Source organism: Phalacrocorax carbo, chromosome 7, assembly GCF_963921805.1.
Source record: "Phalacrocorax carbo chromosome 7, bPhaCar2.1, whole genome shotgun sequence".
Lineage (NCBI taxonomy): Eukaryota > Metazoa > Chordata > Aves > Suliformes > Phalacrocoracidae > Phalacrocorax > Phalacrocorax carbo.
This window is the reverse complement of record NC_087519.1, coordinates 44449298-44468947: the sequence shown is the minus strand read 5'-3', so window position 1 is coordinate 44468947 and position 19650 is coordinate 44449298. Positions and strand designations below refer to the sequence as shown.

At 40.6% G+C, this 19650-nt stretch overlaps 1 protein-coding gene across 1 annotated transcript in view; it reads left to right on the top strand.

Moving 5' to 3' along the window:
* COL4A3 (collagen type IV alpha 3 chain) overlaps nt 1-19650 on the top strand; it is a 67443-nt gene that overhangs the window by 33305 nt on the left and 14488 nt on the right. The window contains exons 20-35 of the mRNA XM_064457766.1: nt 675-710; nt 1057-1221; nt 2353-2445; nt 3208-3303; nt 6884-6954; nt 8180-8368; nt 9291-9459; nt 10717-10809; nt 11912-12016; nt 12876-12973; nt 14383-14533; nt 14665-14778; nt 15513-15680; nt 16797-16886; nt 17453-17587; nt 18230-18328. Coding sequence (XP_064313836.1) covers nt 675-710; nt 1057-1221; nt 2353-2445; nt 3208-3303; nt 6884-6954; nt 8180-8368; nt 9291-9459; nt 10717-10809; nt 11912-12016; nt 12876-12973; nt 14383-14533; nt 14665-14778; nt 15513-15680; nt 16797-16886; nt 17453-17587; nt 18230-18328 — 1872 coding nt within the window. The remainder of the gene's footprint in view (nt 1-674; nt 711-1056; nt 1222-2352; nt 2446-3207; nt 3304-6883; nt 6955-8179; nt 8369-9290; nt 9460-10716; nt 10810-11911; nt 12017-12875; nt 12974-14382; nt 14534-14664; nt 14779-15512; nt 15681-16796; nt 16887-17452; nt 17588-18229; nt 18329-19650) is intronic.

The window sequence follows — 19650 nt, the reverse complement described above, 5'->3', positions numbered from 1 at the left end:
CATTCCAAAATAACAAAAATCTGCAAGTTTTAATTTTGTTTATTTTGGCTGTGCTGTAAAATTAAAATGTACTGTTTTATTATTTGGGCTGTCTCACAATATAACAAGGACTTGGGGGCTGAACTCTGAGGCAGCATCTTGTATGCTACATCTCATGCTTATCCAGCAAATCCTTGCCTTCTGTGTTTTGATGTTCTAGTTTTACAAATATTTATGTATCCAAGTGATCGTGTTGCATTCAGTGAATACTCTTTGTTGTTATAAATCTACTTATATGCTTCCAAGGGATGGCAACAGGGAAGTTGAGCCTTGCAAAGGTATTAATGCATTGTTAAGAGGTGGTATATTTTTAGAGCAAATAGTGGCAGAGAGTAGCAAGTCTGCAGGCCTGTAAGTCATTCTCAAGTAATTGAGTGCATCCTGACCTAAGATAAATGCAGTGGATCCTATTCCTACCTGTCGTAAACGTCTGTGTCTTGCCAGATTTCAGTGAGAATTGTAAGTATGCAACAGTTGCATATGCAGTAGATGTCTACTCAGGCAAAACTAAATTCTTAAAAGATAAAATACGCTTGAAATGCAGAAGGCCAAAGTTTGCAGTCAGTGTTAATGAGTAGAGACTTTGCAGAGTCCACAGTGGTTTAACTCACGTTCTAAATATATTGCTTTTGCAGGGCCACATGGTCCTCCCGGAGATGCTGGTAGACCAGGTACGTGTAATAGCCCAGTACCAGCAATAAAATACATTGTTCTTCCTGCCCATTATACTGAATCAGCTTTGTGGAATCTTAACTTCATATGACTTCAAACATATCTCTAAGGGGTAAAAAATTGTCACCCAAAAGCTTTGATGGGCTAAGTATTTAAAGAGAGGTTAAAGATAATTATTAAATGTCTTTACATTGTCATTGTGATTATTTAATATATTGGCAAGATAAAAATGATTTGTGAGATGAACTCGGTATGTTTGTCTCTCACTCATCCTATTGAATATTTAATTTGCTTTGAAATTCTATTTCCTTAACTTCATTTTTTTATTTTTTCCTCTTTGGTTAGGTGTGTCAAGACCTGGTCTGAGAGGTCCCCCAGGATTTCCTGGGCCAAAAGGAACAAAAGGAGAGAAAGGACAAACTGGCTTGTGTATTGTAGGCCCTCCAGGACTACCTGGTATTACAGGCAGACCTGGTTCTGTTGGATTACCAGGTCCTCCAGGAGAACCAGGTGATGTTTCAGTATTGTATATATAATGAACAAGAACAAATGGAGAGTCACCTTGATATCTAATATACAAGATTATATAAATACATTACTTCTACAGTACATTTGGAGTAATAGGGTTGAATAGAATTTCTCTTTGGAAATTTTGTTTTAGGATATTCATGAAGCGAAGGTCTGTGCTTCATCACTAATAAGATTCTGTGGAGAAGATAAAATGGCTTCCCAGTATAAAGATTTCTCACCTTTTTATATAACTGGGACTATAAAAATCTGCTGCATAAAAACAGGAAAGATGAATGAGAGAAAATCTGTTCTTAAAATTACTTCTTCCAAAAGTTGTAGTAAATCTGTGAAACTAAATTGAGAAGGGGCTAATCTGAAAGCTAGAGAAATCGCTTGCATGCATCCGGAGTTCTTGGTGGGCCTTAGAGCAGGTTTGAAGTTCTGGCAGCATGAAGAGAAAACAGTAGCAGTTCTTAAAACTTCCAGAAAACATATTAACCAGGAACACCTCTTTAACTAGGAGTACCAACAGCATCATGTTTCTTTTATATGTGGTATTGCCAAAACAACTTTTTCTGAACCAGTACCAATATAGTGCTTCTCTTTTCTCTCTCCCTCTCTGAAAAATATAGCTATCCCACAAATATATTACCTTAGGAAGTGCTCAATGCATGTTCTGTTTTTCTAAACTAATAGTAAATACACCAGAATAATTCTGTCAAAGATACATGGGCAGCATTAATAATTTAGATTAAAAGATAAGTTTCCTTTCCATTCCTGGTAAAAGAAAGAATTATGTTTCTATTTATTCAAATAAAATGGAAATACTTTCCCCAGAAGGGACTACACTTTTTAAAGGCCAAACAGATGGGTCCAACAATCTGCTGAGATTTACTTTGGCATTACCATATTTATCTTCAAGTACTTCCAGTTACTGGTGTTTTGGATTTACCCTTATCCAGGTAGTTGTCTCTTTTGAATGAGTCATAGAATATCTCGAGTTGGAAGGGACCCATAAGGATCAGAATACTGTTTCCAGCTTATCCCTGCAACTTTTTTTCTCTCTTAGCGAATAGAGACTTGTCAGAATAATCTGCTGATGTAATGGTGCCATGCTCATTTCATTAACAGGTAGAGTAACATTTAGAACAGGCCTACCAGGACTTCCTGGAGAGCAAGGGTGTACAGGACCTCCGGGACCTCCAGGAGATATTGGCATGAAAGGTCAGTTTCAGAAAACTATCACTCAGAGATAGATGGTACAATCCAGTAATCTTCATGGGTCCTCATGAAATTTTTAATTTAATTTACCTCTTAAGCCATTTGATGAGTTCAAACATTTAAGAAAATTTATTAGGGATAGCAAGATGTCTTCCTCCCCTTATGGTAAACAGCAGCTAAAAAAGCAGTGCAAGTGCCAGTGCTGCACACTGGTAGTACAGCACTGCAGCCAGGGTGTAGATTTTTACTGGGACAAACAATTATTACAGGTTGGTAGGGCTTTCATATTCTCCTATTGGTATGTTCAACGTCAACAATTGTTCTCTGAGAGAAGGTTAATTCTGCAAATATCATCACAGGAGCTGCTGAATCTCCTTGCCACTTGCCAGTCATTAAAGCTACCCAGGTGCTTAACGAGCCATGTTAGTTTGAAGCCTACATCCCGTTCTTCTTTTGAAAGAATTTGGCTTATTTAGTAGAGTGACTACATCCAAATGGTTTACTAAAACTAGACTTGAAAAAAATAATGAGATTTAAACTAAATGTTCCTGCATTTTAAATGATATGTAATCAGTTCTGATTCACCCTCTGACCACAGGTAATTTTGTACTGTGTTGGAAGTGATCTTCCATTAAAACTAAGGCCATGTTCCTACTGCTCCCTGGCCAAAAGTCTTAGCTGCTCTCTATAACAAACTATGTAACACATTAGTTAAGCTTGGGAATGACTTGCTGTGGAACAACTAATGAATTATTTTCATTCTAGGTGATGAAGCTTGTGTGTGTACTGATTGCAGCTATATTCCAGGAATACCTGGTCTTCCTGGTTCTCCTGGGCCACATGGCCAAGATGGCATGCCTGGTAAATTATCTTGTTGTTTCTAACAGGATAGTAGGAAATGCCAGTGATTTTGCTCTTAGCATGAGAATCAGGTATGGGCACGTCTGCAGCATGCGGTTCTTGAATTAGCCCTGAGGTTGTGATGAGTGTGAGTGCCTGATGCAGCTCCACCCACTGATAGGAGCACAAGCCCTAAAAGAAGTGAAGTCAGAGTGCTAATAGGCTTAGGTGCACCCTGAAGCCAGGTCCAGTCTATGATGATGCAGTCAATGTAACAAGAAGAAACATGCAATGCTGGGTGTGATTATGGAGTTTGTCAAAGTTCACAGAATCACAGAATGGTAGGGTTTGGAAGGGACCTCTGGAGATCATCTTGTCCAACCCCCCTGCTTGAGCAGGCCCACCCAGAGCAGGGGGCACAGGAACGCGTCCAGGCGGGTTTTGAATATTTCCAGGGAAGGAGACTCTACGGCCTCCCTGGGCAGCCTGTGCCACTGCTCTGGCACCCTCACAGGAAATAAGTTTTTTCTCATATTGAGGTGGAACTTCCTGTGTTCCAACCTGTGCCCATTGCCCCTTGTTCTGTCATTGGGCACTATTGAAAAGAGCCTAGTCCCATCATTCTGACACCCACCCTTTAGATACATATAGGTATTGATGAAATGCCCCCATAGTCTTCTCTTCTCCAGGCTAAACAAAGCCAGGTCTCTCAGCCTTTCCTCATAAGGGAGATGCTCCAGCCCCCTGATCATATTGGTAGCTCTCTGCTGGACTTGCTCAAGCAGTTCCACATTGTTCTTAAACTAGGGGGCCCAAAACTGGACAGAGTACTCCAGATGTGGTCACACTAGGGCAGAGTAGAAGGGGAGGATAGCCTCTCTCAATCTGCTGGCCACACTCCTTTTAATGCAGCCCAGGATATTGTTGGCCATCTTGGCCACAAGGGCACATTGCTGCCTCATGGTCAACTTGTTGTTCACCAGCACTCCCAGGTCCTTCTCAACAGAGCCGCTTTCCAGTAGCTCAGCCCCCGGCCTGTACTGATGCATGGGGTTGTTCCTCCCCAGGTGCAGGACCTTGCACTTGCTCTTGTTGAATTTCATCAGGTTCCCCTCGGCCCAGCTCTCCAGCCTGTCGAGGTCTCGTTGGATGGCAGCACAGCCTTCTGGTGTATCAGCCACTCCTCCCAGCTTGGTATCATCAGAGAACTTGCTGAGGTTACACTCTATCCCATCATCCAGGTCATTGATGAATATGTTGAACAGGGCTGGAGCCAGCACAGTCCCCTGGGGAACACCACTAGTGATAGGACTCCACCCAGACTCTGCTCCATTGATCACGACCCTCGGAGTTCTGTTGTTGAGCCAGTTCTCTGTCCACCTCTCTGTCCATTCATCCAACCCACACCTCCTTAGCTTGCCTGTGAGGAGGCTATGGGAGACAGTGTCGAATGCCTTACTGAAGTCAAGATAGACAACATCCACTGCTCTCCCTTCATCGACCCAGCCAGTCATGCCATCATAGGCGGCTATCAGGTTGGTCAAGCATGAGCTTCCCTTGATGAATCCATGTTGACTGTTTCTGATAGCCTTCTTGTCCTCTACATGCCTGGAGATGACCTCCAGAACGAACTGCTCCATCACCTTTCTCAGGATGGAGGTGAGGCTGACTGGCCTATAGTTTCCCAGGTCCTCCTTCTTGCCCTTTTTGAAGATTGGAGTGACATTTGCTTTCCTCCAGTCCTTGGGCACCTCTCCTGTCCTCCACAACCTTTCAAAGATGATGGAGAGTAGCTCATCAAGAACATCTGCCAGCTCCCTCAGCACTCGTAGGTGCATCCCATCAAGACCCATGGGTTTGCAAGGATCCAGTTTGCATGGGTGATCTCTGACCCAATCCTCTCAACTGATGGTAAGTCTTCCTTTCTCCAGACTTTTCTTCTCTTCTCTGGGGGCTGAGATGCCTGAGGGCCAGCCTGAGGGCCAGCCTTAGCAGTAAAGATGGAGGCAAAGAAGGCATTCAGTAACTCTGCCTTCTCTGCATCCTGCGTCGTCAGGGCCTGTTCCTTGTTCAGCAGTGGGCCCACTGTATCCCCAGTCTTCCTTTTACTGCTGATGTATTTAAATAAGCCCTTCTTGTTATCTTTGACATGCCTTGCCAGATTTAATTCCAAGTGGGCCTTGGCCTTCCTTGTTGCATCTCTGCATACACTGACAGCATTTCTATATTCCTCCCAAGTGGCCAGTCCCTTTTTCCACATACTGTGAACCACCCTCTTCCATTTGAGCTTCTCTAGAAACTCTTTGCTCATCCATGCGGGTCTCCTGGCTCCTCTGCCTGACTTCTTCCTCCTGGGGATGCACCGATCTTGAGCTTGGAGGAAGTGGTCCTTGAATGCTGTCCAGCTCTCTTGGACCTCCCTGCCTTCCAGAGCCCTAGCCCATGGGATTCCTCCTAGCAGGTCTTTGAAGATGCCAGAGTTGGCCCTCTTGAAGTCCAAAGTTGTAACCTGACTCGTAGCCCTGCTTCTACCTCACAGTATCCTAAACTTGACCATCTCATGGTCACTGCAGACAAGGCTACCCCCAACCCTCACATCCTCAGTCAGACCTTCCTTGTTTGTTAGGATAAAGTTGAGCAGTACATCTTGCCTTGTTGGCTCCTCCAACACCTGTATCAAAAAGTTGTCCTCCGCTCTGCAGGAACCTTCTGGATTGTGCGTGGCTTGCTGTGTTGCTTTTCCAGCAAATATGAGGGTGGTTGAAGTCCCCCATGAGGACCAGGACCTGCAATTGTGAGGCTACTTCTAGCTGTCTGTAGAAGGCTTCATCAACTTCCTCTTCTTGATCAGGTGCCTGTAGCAAAAGCCCACTACAGTGTCACCCATATTTGGCTGTCCCTTAATTTTTACCCATAAGCTCTCAACTTGCTCTCCTTCCACTCCAAGGCAGAGCTCAATGCACGCACTCAATGCTGCGTGCGTGGGTGTACAGGCGTTTCAGAAAGGTACTTGAGCATACAGGTTTCCCCAGAGGGGTGTATGAGGACCTAGTATAGCCATGCAAGCCCTTGAGGTGGTTGGTCTCCTAGTTGCCATTGCATGAGGCCACTATGGCACCTTCATCACTGCTCAGGTTGTCCTGTCTTATTCCCCCATTGTGTGTGGTGGCATTAGCATTGCCAGTTTGTCCTCCTCCCACCGAGTTCCTGAGTTTAAAGCCCTTCTCACCAAGTTTGCCAGCCTTCTGCCAAAGATTCCCTTGCCCCTTCCAGACAGGTGGAGTCCATCCCTCTCTAGCAGCCTATGGTTGTTAAAAAACCTCCTGTCGTCATAAAAATCAAAACCCTCACATTGACACCAGCCACAGAACCAGGAGTTGATTTGTATTATTTGCCTATTTCTAATCACCTTTTTTTCTCCAACGGGTAATATGGAGTAGAAGATAACTTGGGCACCAATACTTTTGGCTTGCTTTCCCAGAGCTTTATAGTCTTGCTTAGTTCTGCCCAGGCTCTGGCTTGCAGCGTCATTTGTGCCCACATGGAAGAGTTATGTCCTTATGTTCATTTTTATTTACAAAATATGCTGTTTCTTTTGCAGGTAGAGAAGGAACAACAGGTCCAAAAGGTTCTCCAGGTTCCCCAGGAGCACCAGGGTTTCCAGGAGCTCAAGTAAGACCTGGGTTTTTCAGATTATTTTTTGGATCCCGCAAGAATTATTTCAAAGAAACCCCACGGCTGGTGTTACATGCATTGTCTTACTGGGTGATCTCAACAGTTTTCTTTCTGTAGTAATGAATGTGTCTGCATGGGAGGCTTGGGTAGAGACTGTAATGTGTACACAGCTGACCTAGTTTTACTAACCTGTTTTGTTCAGTGCAGTGATAAGTTCAGCCCAGGCAGTGAGGCAGGTAAATACCTGTGTGATTTACCTGTGCTGTATTTCATGATGGCTAGGCTGCTTTTTCTGCCTGATATGGGTAGTTCACAGTTAACTTCTGTTCATCTACATAATTCTATAATCATGGTAGTGGCTGTAAAGCATATATATAGTTTTGTGTGCTGTGATCGTTGTCAGACTTCTCTTGTTTCCAGCATACTTGGGACTTGCTAAAGCCCCAGCTGTGCAGAGAAACTTGCTTCTCATAATACCCTCCTCAGGGGTGCAAAGGACATTCCCATCGGGAAACATTACGGAGAGGGAATGCTGACACTTGCTGTAACAGACATACCGCTTGGTTGTTCTAACTTGTACCTGTAGTAGTAATTATTTGTGGGAGATTTCAGTTGGTGCTGAACAATAAAAAAACATCATGTGCAAGTAGTTGTGGTGGTTGCCATACAGCTGCAGAATGAAAGGTCTGCTAATCATTTTTTTTCAGAAGGTTCCCAAAAGTACATGAGCCCAAGGTTACTACAGCCCAGTGTACTTTCAGCTTGTACTGGTTTTGGCTAGGATAGAGTACCCACTTTGAGAGGGAAAGAAGGGAGAGGAGAAGTTAATTGCAAACAGAGCCAACTGTGGTTGTTTTTAGTGTCCCTGGGGAGATACTCCCATGTGAAGGAGAAATCTCTAATTAGGTTTTAAGGTACTTTCTTGCCCTTTTGTGCAAGAAAGGTAGCTAACAGTCTGATCCATTAAATGATCCTGCATTATTCTTGCTTATAGTATTATAAATGAAATGATAATCAGAGCCAAAAGCAGTAAAGGCAGGAGAAAAAAAAACAAAAGAAAAACAAACCTGAAAAACCATGTTCGTTGAAGTGTACCATTACAGTGAATAAAGATGAGAATAAAGAGAACCACTCTCAGGTATTTGATGTTTTGTTTTTTTTTTTTTTTAAAAAAAGCAGACATATGTCTAGCACTGAAATGCTTTTGATTGCTTTGTTCCAGGGACCTCCAGGTTTTAGAGGAGATCAGGGACATAAAGGATCAAAAGGTGAGCCAGGATATGTGTATCCAGAAGGGCCAAAAGGTGAGCAAGGAGATCCAGGGGCCAAAGGAGACAAAGGAAGAAAAGGTTCAAGTGGATTTCCAGGAAGACCTGGCTCTAAAGGATCCAAGGGTTCTAAAGGTGAAGAGGTAGGTATGCACCATTTGCAATTAATATAGAATTTGTGAAAACTTAAGTCAGTGTTTAAATCTTGTACAACAGTCTGGTTTATCTATTCAGATACTTTTACTGAATATCCTCTACCTACCTGATTTAGGGGTACTATGCTCACCTATAGCAACCAATATGCATAACCAATATGTATGAAAGAATGAGAGTAATGATGTAATACCAGAGAGATGAGGCTAGCATAGATACATGTTGCTTAAAAACCTTGGCAGTCTGTTGTGCTGCTGGTTTGGATATTTATACTGGACCATTGTCTTGGATTCTTATGATGAATGAGAGTAAAACCTGACTACTTATAATGCTTAAACGGACATAATAATTCAAATAATTTCTGTTCAGTCTTTAGGACTTAATCTTCAGTGAGGGCTGAGAGAAACCACAAAAGCTGGGAGGACTGACCAGAAAACTAGAATCATTAGGGCAGAGCTCTTTGTTCAGCAGAAACAAAAAGTAACAATTATTGTTGTATTCTGTTGGCTGAGAAACTCTAAAAGTGATTCAGATATAAGTCTCTAAACCTGACTTGACAGTATTCAAGGAGGATTAGAGCTGAGGGTTCGTTGGGTTTTTTTAACCAAACCTGTTTTATAAAGAAAAAAAAAGTGTACAGTGTAATGACACAGTGATTGAAAAATCAAGCTGTTGTATTTATTTGTACTATTTCACTCTTAATAGCCCTCTATTCGTAACCATTGATATGAACATTTATATTCCTTTAATCACAAGTAAATCAGAGGAAAAATTGCTCTTAAATTAGCACAGCTACTCTGTTGCTAAAGTAATGCAAGATTACAGTCAGACAGAGTATCGGTCGTGTTGTTGTGGAAGCTGGTGTGGAAAGCAAGTAACGCTTGGTATACACACATGTGTAATCGTTAATAGGGACTGGCTAGGTCAAAAGGAGATAGAGGACTACCTGGATTCCCTGGCAGTCTTGGTCTTCCTGGAGAGATGGGGCTTCCTGGACTGCCAGGATATGGACCACAAGGAATAAGAGGTTTCAAAGGCTCTAAAGGAATACCTGGTCCACCTGGATTACCTGGAGAAGCTGGTTTGTAACTTCCTATTTTACTATGTTCTACCTATGTTAAAGAGCACTTGATTAAAATTGCAGAGATAGATTGAAGTCAAAGACATGATCATGAAACATAGTAAGTTTTTCTTGGGATGAGATTTACACAGCATTGTTCCAACTTTGGTCTCACTGCAGATAATAGCAATAGCCTAAGGGTCATAAGACAATTGAGGTTGGAAGCAACCCTGTAAGGTCTTTAGTCCAAACTCCCACTCAAAGCAGGGTCAGCTATAAGATCATACCAAATTACTCATGGCTTTATCCGGTTGGACCTTGAAAACCTCCAAGGACCAAGATAGCATATCATCTCTGGGCAACCTGTTCCAGTGCTTGACTGTCCTCACCATGAAAAAAGAGTCTTTAAATACATATCCAGTCATCATCATCGTCAGCGTGAGCTAAGTCATTAGGGAAAAATCATAGAGTCATAGAATCATTAAGGTTGGAAAAGGCCTCTAAGGTCATCGAGTCCAACTGTCAGCCCAGTACCCCCAAGCCTCCTAAACCATGTCCCAGAGTGCCACGTCCACATGTTTTCTAAACGCCTTCAGGGATGGTGACTCCACCACCTCTCTGGGCAGCCCGTTCCAGAGTCTGACCACTCTTTCAGTACAGAATTTTTTCCTAATATCCAATCTAAACCTCCACTGATACAACTTGTAGCCATTTCCTCTCATCCTGTCGCTAGTTACTTGGGAAAAGAGACTGACCCCCACCTCACTACAACCTCTTTCCAGATAGTTGTACAGAGCAATAAGGTCTCCCCTCAGCCAAATATGAAGGACTTAACCATTTTTGAGTGCTGAAAACATACCAGTGTATGTATTTATAGGCAATCACAATCTGGAAGAACTCAAAGTTGGATGGCAGATATAGACAACGTTTCTGAAAGAGAATACTCATTAAATCTTTATGAAATGGAGTTGCAGATTAAGCATTTCTCAATTGCATCATTTTTCTGCTGACTTTGTATTTCCTTTTCTGGGTCTCCAGTAGACTGTGGAAGGGCTGAGAGGAAGGCTGCAAGTGGGCTTGGTGTCAATAAAATTCTTTTGCTTTATGAAGCCAGGATCTGAAGGCTTTTCAAAGTTTGCTAGAGTTTCAGAAATATTGGAACTGTAGAAGACTGCATTTTTAAAAGAGTTAGATTGATCACTAATATTTTTAAATGCTTAAGATTACATATTGCCAACCTATAAGCCTTTGTAATCTTTGATTATGTATTTGCTGAAGGTCTGAAAGGAGAGACCAGTAGGATAACTCCATTACCTGCATTGCCAGGACCTCAAGGACCAGATGGTTTACCTGGACCCCCAGGAGTGCCTGGTGAGTACATCTGCACTAAATACAGTAAAAATCAGAGCTGATCTGATTGGAATTTCTCTCCCAGCTCTGGCCAGATAAAACTGTTGGGATACTTTGAAATAACTATAAAAGGTATTTCTGTGGTACAGAAACTATGGAATTACCTGTAACATCCTTTTCAAGAAGACTAGGGGAAGTGGATGTGAATAGGAAGGGCACACAAGGCCAAGTCCATGGTGTGCAGTATGGCAGAGATTCCAAGCAGTCCTGTGCTATGACTTGGTTCCTCCAAGAACCAGAAACATCTGATGCCTGTGCCACACCTTGTATATCCAGAAGGGCACCTCTGGCATAATTCTGACAAAAGCCTATCCTAAATTATGCTGGGAGTGCTGCAACCTTCAAAACAGAAGGAGCAAAATTAGGTTAAAGCATTCTTAAACTTCCTGAAGCCCTTGGTCCTTCTCATGCTTTGCAGGGGCACAGTCAAAAAATTAATTGTATTACTAAGTTTCCAGTTGCTTTTCAAAGTGACTGTTAGTAACCATTGTTCTAAGATAGTAAGAACCTGAGTTTCCTTTTTTGGGCGGGTTTTGGGCTTGGGTTCTAGGTGGGATTTTTTTGGTTCCTGGTGTTTTAAATTTTTCAGAATTTTTGAATGCACCGAAGGACAGTAAGTGACATTGAGGCTAATCGTAAGGCATCTTTGCTTTGATTTTGCAATAGTCCTTAAAGCTGCCCTGAATAGCATAGGAAAATTTGTCGCAGCTTTATGGTAGCTTCTGTTCTTATAGTTGCTTCTGTTCCAAGTCTCACCCCTGTAATATGTGTTTGTATGCTCTCAACAAGTGCAAGGTTTGTATCTGCATATAGTTGTTCCTAGAATTCTGGAATTTGGACAGATTGCATAAAAACTTAAGTCACAGACTCATGTCTGCTTTGATACTGTGAACACAATTAGCATTTTAACTGCGAAAACCTGCTGTGGAAGAGAAATAGTGTCTAAGTTCTAACAATCTACAGTGGTGTCCTAATTAATAAAGATAAACTATAAAACATCTAATCTTACAAGTTGATGTTCTATCGTAAGATACATCACAGTTTACTACTTTTCTTTGTACAGGTAAGGTTGGAGCAAGAGGTCAGCCAGGTGATTCAGGACATCCAGGGCCAACAGGTGACACAGGCTTTCCAGGGCTTGGATTTCCTGGAACACCAGGTCCAAAAGGTAAAATACTAATTTTGATCTTCATCTTCAAAAAAAAAAAGGTCTTTTTTTTTAATCTGCATTAAAAACAATCAACAAGTTAAAAAAAATCAGACAGGCAAGTGTTTTTAATGCTCTTGTAATTTACTGCCTTCAGGATTACAAATTGCAAGTTTGAAAGTTTTTGATGTATTCCAGAGAATCAAGTATCAAAGCTGGCAGTAGGAAAATATTTTAAAAGACATTGATACTTCCTGGAATACTGCCTAAACAGGTGTAGCTCATCTGAGTGCCATGCTTACTTCAGATGGATTCTCTTTACCTGGATATGTGTTACAGAGACCGAGCTGTATAAGTGCCAGTACTTTAAACAGTTTTGGTTATGTACAATGCAATTCCTGCTCTAATGTACAGGTAATAAAAAGCATTTTGAATTCTGTGTATTTGGCCATTTCTCATGCAAAGTCATACCCCTCTTCAGCCACTAAAAATATTAAGAACTATTCTCATAATCCTGTCAAAGGTGCAGGGAGGAGGAGAAGAAAGCTCTGATACTAAAACTCCTGCCAAGCTGCTTGTTAAAGAAAACAGTTGGGAACTGACATCAGAATAGCTTCACTAAAAAAAAAAAAAAAATAAAATAGATATGTTAAAACAACTGATTTGAAGCCAGGAACCAAGCAGTGTTACAGTCGATGTTGAGTGAATATGTAAGGAACGAGATGCAGTGTGTCACGTAAATTCTGAAATCAAGATGTTGTCTTCAGCTCATGTAAGATACTTTAGTGTCAGAGGCTCTCAATTGCATCCGTACAAATAGCCGTTTGTAAAATAAGGTCGTAACCATAGCATCTGTACTGCCATTTAATTCTTTATGCAGGAGATAAAGGACTTGCAGGAGGCAGAGGGTCACCAGGTTGTGAAGGGAAGATTGGAGATCCAGGCCGAGCTGGAAACCTAGGACAACCAGGAGAAAAGGTTTGGTTAGAAATACAGCACAGACTTTTCCATAGGTCCCATTCATTAAATGTGACACTGAGCAAATAAATTAAGAAGTGTAAGGAAAATAGGAGTTCCTGTATCTCCTGACCAGTGATGCACAAACTAAGAAATGAAATTGTTTAGATATATACAGGGGCTCAAGCCAAAATACTAAATTCAGATACAGGATTTCAGAACCCCAAGTATTTGGGATGTTTTGATACTTCAGTTTCCAGAGCATGAGGAGGATATTTCATTGCTTACAGCAAGAAATTAAGGCCACAGCTTTTGAAAAGATGACTATTCAGCAGTTGCAATTAAGCACATATTTGATGGAGGTCAGTGACAAGTAAGGATGTATTTAATTTAAGCAACTGCTCTGTTGGATTGAAGTGTAAAAGTAGGTTGGAGGTAAAAGCAACCACTCTTGCTGATTAGCAGAAGCTACTCTACTGATGGCTTATGTAAATGCAGGATTCTTGACTACTCTGTAGTCAGGATTCAAATTTGAATAGAATAGTAACACCTAAATGAAAAGGTGGCATTTCTTTTTTGTGTGTGCTCATATGTCATTCTTTTGTGGTTTTTTTTGACATGACAAATTGTGGGGTATGGGTTTGTGGATTTATTTTTCTTTTTTTAGTTATTATTTAATCTGCATTTGATGCCACAGAACAGCTGGATGTGGAGTGGCCTTTGTAGTCCAAATATATCATCAGTGATTGGTATAAGCTCAGCTCTGCTGAACTGTTTTATGAACATATTGATATGCTGGTACTCAAAGCTAGTATTCAAAACAAGCAGCAATTCAGTCAGCCAAAAAAAAACAATTCAAACTTTCCTTTCAGGCATAAACTTGGGACATTTGTGATAAAATAGTCTTCATGGAAAGCAATGTTTAGAAGAATGATTAAAAAAACCCCAGTAACTGACTTTGGGTATTCTGAGACACATCTGGGTGCTGACCTTAATTATTTAAATAAATTTTTTTATAAAAATGTGACTGTCATATAAAATAAAAGAAAAAATGTATTTGCACAGACTTCAACTAAATTTTCAGGTACAGGTCCAAAGCTTTTCACAGCTACAGCAAGCATCACAGTGCAGTAAAGGCCAAATGGAGGGAAGCGTCTTGTATTACTTCATAACAATTTCTTAGAGTTAGGAGACAGAGTTCAAAAGCTGTCTAGACAAACTACTCCTCTGGTATGGAACCTGCAGCTGGTCAATAAGAAACATCCAGCAGTCTGCTGAATCAGAGCTATTAAAAATTATAATGTGGAAGATTCCCAGGGAATGGAGAAAATTAACCTAAGAATTCAATTGATCACACAGTGGAGAAAATATTTTGGTAGATTTGCAAAGCATAGTACTTGGTGGATTGTTTACATTTCTCTGTGTTGCAGGGTGACCCAGGCATGGTTATTCCTGGAGAGCCAGGTAGACTGGGTTCACCAGGAGGTCATGGCATTCCTGGCTCAAAAGGTGATACTGGATTTCCAGGACTTCTAGGCCTACCAGGGCGTGCTGGACGTGATGGTGATGATGGCCTAAGAGGTACTGTTGTCAAACAAGCTAAAGGAGTGCAGCAAGTTATTTAAAGGAAAGGGAAGCCAAGTCAAACAATGCACACGCAAAGCCTGAAACTTCTACTTATTCCATTGTTAATCCAGTCTCCTCTCTTTTAGGAGATCGTGGCTCACCTGGAGTTCCTGGAGATCCAGGTTTTCCAGGGAAACCTGCCGAATGTCTTATTGGCCTGCCAGGTTTGCCAGGTGGCCAGGGAGCTACAGGCCCACCAGGTAGGACTTTCTGAATCAAATGTGCCATTTGGCTGGGTGGTTCTGGGTTTTGTTTCTGCCTTCCAATGGCCTGGGGAAGCTGAAGTTGTTTTTAGGTATTGGTTGTAGGATGGCATGTGACAAAATGTGACCCCATTTATGAGATACGCTTTCTGGAGATGGGAGGAAACACAGGCACTGATTAAGATGGATTAAGATTCAGATTCCATTGTACAGTACAAAAAGTAATCACAAACTGGCCCGAATTCCGCAGTAAAAAGGATATTTCAGTCACATCTCCTGTATGGGGCTGAACTTAGATTCCTTGGTGCAATGTGATTGGTAAACAAAACAGACGAAGAGCTCAGGTAGGTAGAAAACCAGTTTAGGGACTCAAAAGTACCAGCATACACTGCGTGTGATTTCTGTTCCAAGAGAAACACACTTGGGTACCCAGCACCACAGTCCTTCTCCTGTATGCAATCTCGAAAGGAATTTTTTTGTTTTTGAGAATGAATGCAGCATGGGTGGGGTTTTCATGTTTGGTTCTTTCTCTTTTTTCTGAGAAAAAAACAAAACACCACCACAAGTCTTTTAATGTTTTTCTGAACATATACGTTGTCTTATAGATCTAACGTTTAGCCCCCAAACAGCCAGAGTTCAAAAATAGTTTCATGCTCGTGATGTAAAGATAGAGATGAAAGTTTATTTTCCAGACAGATGTACCATACTACACTGTAATGCATTTTTCTTAGGAGGAAGAGGTTTGCAAGGTTCAAAAGGAAACCTAGGTCCTCCTGGTTTGAGTGTCCCGGGAATCTACGGAAAGCCTGGGGAACCTGGATTAGTAGGTCTTCAGGGAAATACAGGATTACCTGGTCCCAAGGGACAGTCTGGAAGGCCAGGAATCTCTGGTGTGCCAGGTAAGGATTTCCAAAAAACTTGTTTTGACACAGAAATTAAGTCAGTCTCTGCAAAACGGTGTTGGTCATGCTTCTCCAAATTGAAGATGCTGAAATACTTTTCCATCAATAGCTTTCATATATCATTGAGATCTATATGGAAAACAAATGAATCATCATTCCCTAAACGTCAAGCATACCTTGAAGTGTCATGACATAGTACTGAATTTTTGGTAACGGTCTTCTGAGAACAGAAGGCTGCCTTACTCTTTTTTTTTGGTACAGTAATATCCTGCAATAGGACTAGTCAACATTCAAAGCAACTGCCCAGCATAATGGAAGTGTAAAGTGTTCAGTAGTTCGTACTGAGCATCCCTTTTCAAACAGATAGCTTGTTAGTGCGATCTTCATTTTCTTAAAAAGCAAGTTCAGATCTAGAGTGTGGCAGAGTGGAGTCAGATCAAATTCTGTCATGTCAGGCAGAGCTAACTTTAAGTAAGGTAGGTAATCCCTGTAGGGTTTTGGTTTGGTGTTTTTGTTTTGTTTTGTTTTCGGTTTTGTTTGGTTATTTGTTTTCAAAAATGTGTTCAAATTTGATACGTAGACTAAAAGAAATAGGGTATGTAATGCTTCTTATCTCTGACAAGGATTTTTTCATTACTATCCAGTCCTGCATTATTCTGTGGGAAGGAGATGATACACACGTTTTTATATATACAACCTGTAAAACTAATGATAAACATGTAGCGCTTGACTCAGTAATGCAAACCTTGGTTTCTGATGTCATTTGAAGGGTGTTCTCGTGTCCCATCTGGCCTTCATCTCCTGAGCCAGAACATCCCATGGCAGGTCTCCCATCTCTCTGTCGATATATCAGACACATTCTCCTCACTGCCAGTTATTTCATTCATTGATAGAAACTGTTGCAGCTACTAATCTAGGTAGTCTGGGGGTTACTGTGTAAGTGCTGTTCATGTGGTTAAAGACTAGAAAACTGACTTCCACATTATGTTGCAGAAATGGAGAAAAAAAGAAGCAAACACTTAAATGACAGCCACATGTGCAGTTTTTTGAAGTAATGTTCTGTTTCACTGGTCAAATACTAACAAATATGTTCCTATTGCTTCAATTCCACAGGCCTAAGGGGAGAGCCAGGTATAATGGGCCGGTTAGGAACTCCTGGAGCCCCTGGCATCATTGGAAGACCAGGCAACCCAGGTGTCAGAGGCAAGTGGCCATAGTATCTGTCTTCATTATTACTTAGAATATAGGAACTTCCATGCTTGTGATCAATCTTGATGTATGTTATCACTCCTGAGTACACGTGTCATACTGGAATTTCTTTGAGTCTTGATAAATCTTTGACTTCTGTGTATGTACAGTCTACAGACTGAATGACAACATTGGGGTGTTTTAGCAGTTTTGAATTGCTACCTTTTGTTTCACTGGTATTTGTGAGAGTGGCTGGTGATTTGCTAAATAAAGAGCAGAGAGCTTTTTTTCTCTATATTTTTTTTCTATCCCATTCGTGTTCCAAATATCATCATTATTATATCTATGCAACACATATAAAATTATACATATATTGACCATAGGAAATAATTACCGCCTCTTGCCATAATTGTGCTCAGAGATGTTTTATTGATGACTGTAGTAATTAAGCTAGTTTAGGTTGTTGATTTGGACTTTATATTTACATATGTAGCTGCCCTTGAAGGCAGGAGTTTCACTGCTTCCTTTACGCTATTGTCTAGTCAGGTTTCTTCAGAAAATTGCATGATATTTTCTTGCAGGTTCTTCTGGCTTCCCAGGACCAAAGGGAAGAAAAGGGTTTCTTGGAGCAAAAGGGGAACCAGGAGATAAAGGTTTTCCTGGACCATCCGAGACTTTGGTTGGTATTGGGACTAAAGGAGAACAAGGCTTAAAAGGTACATGTTCATTGTTCTGTCATTATGTCACATGGCTTTGAAATAATTATTGCTGAATGCTGTAACTGTCTTTTTACTTATGGGATAGTTGGATATTACACTGAATATTTATTTCCATTTTGACAAGTCCGTATTCCTTAAAAAACCTCTTATTGTGATGTTAAACCAGTATTAATATTTCAGTAGTACTAGGAGGCTTATGTATGTGTATGCTATACATTCATGTTTTTATGCATTTACTAGGCTGTGAGCACCACAATGAGTGTGCTTACCAACTAGATGCTGGATTGTAAAGAAATTGAGTGTGTTCAGAAATACATGACTGTCAGAAGAATTCCTTTGTTTGCAATATTAATAGAGACTCTCTGTATATGAGTTGTACATGCTTAACTAATGCTATCTGGCTTTTTGTGTAGACAGCTTCCTATGGAAGTGTTCAGAAACTTCCTTCTGTCTCCATATGAGAAGTATAGCAGGCCTTAACTGTGAGCTTGTGTCTTGCTTGTGTGTTTTCACAGAGTGAAAATCCTATGCTCCACTTCTGCTTCATTAGTTTTAAGAGTTACAAAACTTTAAACTTTACATGAAACTTAGAATATAAGATGTTGTTTTGTAATATTTTTAAATGAAACTTTGTTTTAGGAGTTCAAGGAAGAATGGGACTAAGAGGAGAAAAAGGAGATGCTGGTGTACAAGGTCCCCCAGGTCTTAACGGGTATGAAGGACTACCTGGTCTACCAGGTGTGGAATACGTATACTGAAAATTACTGTATTATGGGGAGGGTGGAGATATTACTACCTCAATGCTAGCACATAAGCTCTGCTCCAGCAGCAGCACTGCATCCTGTGTATTAATTCTGAAGCTTTTCTGAGAATTCTGAAACAGCAGTTTCAAAAGCTGCTATTTGAAAATCAGAACAACTACCACCAAGTGATTCTTTGTTTCCTTCCAAATATAGACCATTGTTTGGGGTGATAAATAGAAAATAATATTAAATCCTGAATAATTATAACTTTGAAATGTAAAAGCTGATGAGGCCAATGAATAAAAATTTATATTTACAAAAATGAAAGAGAAGTTTGAATTCCCAATATTATAAAAAAAAAAATCTAAAATACGAGCATTACAGTTGTTCACAAAATATTTCAGAAGCTTTTTTTATTCCAGAATTATTCTAATTCCCTTTTAAAAGCCTACATGCTTGGCTTATATTTTGAAAGTTACGAGATCTTCACTGAAAAGCAGAGAACTTCTTTCTAGAAAACAGTATGACACTATAATTAGATACAGAAAAATGGTGACAATTAGAAATAATTTTAAACTTGTAATCAAAATGGCTGCTCTCATGATGGCAATTATCTGTGCTGTATGTTATTATAGCATCACTGCTATATTCTGTCATTAAGATACTTTGTATAGTCATTGCAGTGTTGCCATTGCAGGAACAAATGATCCTCTATTCCCTAACTTTTTATGGAAGAAAATAAGACCTTACCTGCATAAATGTTCAAGCATTGCTGCTATCTTGGAATTAAGACATCGGGACATTCTAAATGCAGCTAGATCTTGTAGTCATTAAACTAAATGCTAATTTAGCTAAATTAAGCTGAAGATAAGTGAATAGGGGAAGAAGTGCCTAAGCCATATAAAAAAAAGCTCTTGAGTATACTAGTTATGAGAAGTGTATAATGAGTAAGTAATAACATGATTGTGACATGCACGGAAACCAGGCTGACTCAGGGACAATGAAAGGAGAGTCTGGTGTGTAAATACATATTCATGATCTTGAAAATTTGCAAAAGTATATTTCCGTTGCTGTCCCTAAGTGCTATGGTCAGAAACCTTAATTTTAATGTTGATACATAAGATGCTTGTTATTTGCTTGACTTTCTGACAATAATGATAATTTATCTGTGTCTGGGGCAAGAGGAAGAATTATACTTTGGCTGCATGTTGATTTATAAAACAATAAGATACCATGACAAGGTGGGCCGTAGAGGATTCTGTATAAATGACAGCTCTGTCAGCCAGCCAGTGCCTTAAGCAAACATGTGAAGATGAC